The sequence below is a fragment of the Choloepus didactylus genome, chromosome 23 (genome assembly GCF_015220235.1).
Source record: "Choloepus didactylus isolate mChoDid1 chromosome 23, mChoDid1.pri, whole genome shotgun sequence".
Taxonomy (NCBI): domain Eukaryota; kingdom Metazoa; phylum Chordata; class Mammalia; order Pilosa; family Megalonychidae; genus Choloepus; species Choloepus didactylus.
In genome coordinates, this window is record NC_051329.1 from 17,602,897 (window position 1) to 17,607,828 (window position 4,932).

The 4,932-nt window shown below is 37.0% G+C and overlaps 1 protein-coding gene across 1 annotated transcript; it reads left to right on the forward strand.

Annotated features, from left to right (window-relative positions):
* Positions 1–237: 237 nt before the first annotated feature.
* On the forward strand, positions 238–2,114 carry LOC119519369 (U3 small nucleolar RNA-associated protein 15 homolog). The gene has a single exon (XM_037816951.1). It carries the CDS (start codon positions 468–470, stop codon positions 2,031–2,033), a length of 1,566 nt encoding a protein of 521 aa, XP_037672879.1. The 5' UTR covers positions 238–467; the 3' UTR covers positions 2,034–2,114.
* The last annotated feature ends 2,818 nt before the right edge of the window (positions 2,115–4,932 follow it).

Below are 4,932 nucleotides of genomic sequence, written 5' to 3' on the forward strand. Positions count from 1 at the left end.
AGCCCTGGCACTATGAGAATTCGATTAAGTTTAGCTTTCACACAGGGTGGGGGCAGCTCAGGCGAATGGTAGAGGGTGAAGAAGCCAAGCTGTAATCGGTGGCCGGTCCTCCCGTTTATCCGCCCACTGTCCTTGCAAGGTGGAGACTCGGGGGTGGAGGTTCCTAAAATAGCCTCATAACTTGTTACCAAACTAGCTCAGACTGACTCTGCAGTTAAAGAACAAAGGAGAGTTCCGTACGCGGTGTGTCATGGCAGCTCCTAGGGTATCCCGCGTGATTTTCCGCAAGTGAGCCAGAGAGATCCAGGGAAGGGAGCTGGCTGAGTCCGAGAAGCTTTCCTTGGAGCTGGGGTGCCTCCGCAGACTCTCGCGGCCCGGTGGAGACTTAAGGCCAAAGTCACTATAATTATTTCTAATATCAATTCCAAACTATTGACCCTTGGACAACAGTGCAATTATATGAAATCATGGCTGGTTATAAGCCTGTAGTTATTCAAACATATCCTATACTTGGTGAAAAAATTACCCAAGATACACTGTACTGGAACAACTATAAGACCCCTGTTCAAATTAAGGAGTTTGGTGCAGTGTCAAAAGTAGACTTTTCTCTGCAGCCTCCATATAATTATGCTGTCACAGCTTCATCAAGGATTCACATTTATGGCCGATACTCCCAAGAACCTATAAAAACTTTCTCCCGATTTAAGGACACAGCATACTGTGCTACTTTTCGACAGGATGGTAGACTGCTTGTGGCTGGCAGTGAAGATGGCGGAGTTCGGCTTTTTGATATAACTGGGAGGGCTCCACTCAGACAGTTTGAAGGCCACACAAAATCTTTCAGAGCAGTTCATACAGTAGATTTTACGGCTGACAAATACCATGTGGTCTCTGGGGCTGATGATTATACAGTTAAATTATGGGATATTCCAAACTCTAGAGAAATACTGATGTTCAAAGAGCATTCTGATTATGTGAGGTGTGGATGTGCCAGCAAACTGAACTCTGATCTCTTTGTAACAGGGTCGTATGATCATACTGTGAAGATGTTTGATGCACGAACAAATAAAAGTGTTGTTTCTGTTGAGCATGGACAGCCAGTAGAGAGTGTCTTACTCTTTCCCTCTGGAGGTCTTCTGGTATCAGCAGGAGGTCGTTATGTTAAAGTCTGGGATATGTTAAAAGGAGGACAGTTGCTAGTGGCTTTGAAAAATCATCACAAAACTGTGACATGTGTATGTCTGAGCAGCTCCGGACAGAGGTTACTCTCTGGTTCACTGGATAGGAAGGTAAAAGTATATAGCACAACTTCCTACAAAGTAGTCCACAGTTTTGATTATGCAGCTTCAATTTTGAGTCTTGCACTTGCACATGAAGATGAGACAATAGTGGTAGGAATGACAAATGGAATATTGAATGTTAAACATCGCAAATCTGAAGCAAAGAAGGATCCTTTCCCCAGGAGACGAAGGCCTGCATATCGAACCTTTATTAAAGGAAAAAATTACACAAAGCAACGGGATGACATTATGATCAACAGGCCATCAAAGAAATACCTAGAATTGTATGACAGGGATCTGAAAAATTTTAGGATCTCTAAGGCACTCGACAGAGTCCTTGAGCCTGAATGTACAATGAAGACACCTGAGGTGACAGTTTCCATTATAAAGGAGCTAAATCGAAGAGGGGTACTTGCAAATGCTCTTGCTGGTCGGGATGAAAAGGAAATCAGCCATGTTCTTAATTTTTTAATAAGGAATCTCTCTCAGCCCAGATTTGCCCCTGTGTTGATAAATGCTGCTGAAATAATTATTGATATATATCTTCCTGTGATTGGTCAGTCACCTGTAGTTGATAAAAAGTTTTTGTTACTTCAGGGACTTGTAGAAAAAGAAATTGATTACCAAAGAGAACTACTAGAAACCTTGGGGATGATGGATATGCTTTTTGCTACCATGACAAGGAAAGAAAGCACTTCTATGTTGGAACATAAATCTGATGGGTTTCTAGACAACAAGAAGATAGAATCATAGTGTCTGCTTAATAAAAGAGCTGACTTGGAGTAGATTTGCCTTCATTAACTGTTGGAAAGAGAATCTCTTTGATACTTTAAGAAAACTATTGGCAGAAGTAATTATATGGAAGAGACTGAAATAATTATGATTGGAAAATGAGTACCTGTTTTGAGACATGGTTTTCCATGTATTGTTTTGAATTATTTTATGGCATCTTCAACTAGAAGATCTCAGTTGTCTTGGACACTGTCTGTCCACCCTGGATGAGTTGATTTAACTTTTAATACAGCAAACTTCTATATCAAAATTTAAATAGGTCTTCAGATGGGAGTTCAAATAACAAACCCTCACTGGGGAGGGGTTTGACTGAGCATCCTGCCGAAGACATGAGGCTTTTTAAAGCTTCTGTCCTGGAAAAACAAAAACCAATACAACAACAACAAAATCTTTCTTCATTTTCATCAGTGCCTTTGGGATTTCCAGGTCCCTGCTGAACTTGCCTGTCCCCTCCTTGATGTCATTACTTGTCTCAGATCACATGCACTGCTTGAACTGATAATGGGACTGTATCGTATTCTAAGTATGACAAATCAATGGCCAGTTCTGAATAATCGGCACTATTAGCTGGACATTTGTTCAGAAAGTGTGAAGATTGTGTTCTCCGTCCTGGGTTTTTCTTTGTATTTCTTGAACTTTAACTATCTCTTATTCTTCTCTAGACCTTTTTTTTCCCCTTTCCTTAAATATGCAACCTGTTTTCCAGGTTTTCAGTTTACTTCAGGCCAGGGGAAGGGAATGATAAAATTTACCATTTCTCTTATAATAAATACTTTTTCATACCTATGCTTGGAGTGTATCTTGTACTACTCCTCTAAAGACCATTTTTTTTGGCTCTGTATTCAGATTTTTAACATCTGTTCTTCACAATCCTGCTTATTAGAACCCCAAGCCACAGAAACTTACTTTGAAAAATTGTTGTTTTTTTAAAAAGTTTGATGTAAATCATTTTTTTTATAAAGAGATTCTTATTTTCTTTCAATTTTCTGAGGTGTATCAATTCCTGATACATAGTCATTGGCTGTTAACACTTATTTTACAATTGCTGCTCTTCCTACCTCCTCCCAAATCTTATCCCATCTCAGGTAGTTAATATCTCTAAGGAAATATGTCTCAGGCTAGTAGATCCGTTAGTTAGAGAAAGATACCAGTTTTGTAAATTCAGATTTTTTTTTTTTTTTTTGGAAATTAAAAAAAAAAAGATGGGATACATCTATGTTCTAGTAAGGGCATATGCTCAAAATAGGATCTGATTTGCCTTTCATGAATTGATATAAGCGTAGGAAGTAGAGGAAAGATGTTGGGAAGCAATGGCACAGTGGCTTATAAGAAACCAGGATGCTGTTGCCCTGAATAATTATGTAATTAGTTAAGGTCAGAAGCTGTGTCTTCAGGTTTAAAGAAGAGTTAATCTAGTTAAATAAAATTTCTATTAAAAAACATTTAGAAAATATTAACTTCATAGGCACACTGTTAATTTCTTAACATTAACTGCCATTATTTGTGTACCATGCCACAAGAATCTTCCCATATATTATTTGATTTGATTCTCCTCACAGCCATCCAAGGTTGGCAGTGTGATTCTCACTTGTCTCATCGTCCCAGCACTCGGAACCAGCCCTCCTGCTGGAGCCTAAATTACTCATTCCCTTAACGGAACTTCACTGAGTGCTGCAGTGCTGAAATGAAATGTGCAATGGTTACATATTTTCAAAAAGGATAGGAAATAATTCCCATGGTCATCAATACTTTGTATTAAGTTCAGTAGTTTTTATACTCATTGGGACAAACTGTAGAATTTGCTATTTGAAATGTTTAAACATAACTAACATATTACAGTATGGGACATTGGCCTTAAAATTCTAATATAAATGTGTAATAGATTGTTAAACTTGTGATTTTTAGTTGAAAGGTGTTTAAGAGTGTTACAAAGCCTGCAAAAACATTGAAATGTTTTAATATTTTTAGAATATAAGTGTATAGAGAGTCCCTATACATTTAATTTGTTATATTTGTAAGAATTAAGGACTTGGGAAAGTTTTGCTTTTTGGATCAAGTGTTTGATGTGTTTTTTTTTTGTTTTGTTTTGTTTTTTAATTCAGTTTTATTGAAATATATTCACAAACCATACAGTCATCCATGGTATACAATCAACTGTTCACAGTATGATCATATAGTTATGCGTTCATCACCACAATCTATTTCTGAACATTTTCCTTACATCAGAAAGAATCAGAATAAGAATAAAAAATAAAAGTGAAAAAAGAATACCCAAACCATCCCCCCATCCCACCCTATTTGTCATTTAGTTTTTACTCCCATTTTTCTACTGATTTTTTTTCAATTTTTTAACTTTGTTTATCAAAAAATTAAAAACAAACAGGCAAACAACAACCAAAAAAACCCCACAACATTTCAAACAAAGCAATGGATTAAGGAAAACAAATAACCTAAAATAACTACTTTGCTTCCAATATGTTCCTACCATACCCCAAGAAAATTAATAAACCATGTCCAAACAGAGGAGTAAGAAAAACAAATAATCTAAAATAACTACATTGCTTCCAACACGTTCCTTCCATACCCCAAGAAAATTAACAACCCCTAAGAAAACAAAGGAATAAGAGAAAAAAAAAACCTAAAATAACTCTATTGCTTCCAACTTGATCTTACTATATCCAAGAAAGTTTACAAACCATAATCATTCCTGAGCATTCCCATAACATTGAGATTACCCTCCATAGTTTATCTGTTCTTCTTAGATTATCATTCCCCCTCCACTAATTGGTATCTCTAGGTCCCGTACATTCTACAGTATAAAACATTGTACATTTTTCACAGAATTCACATTAGTGGTAAA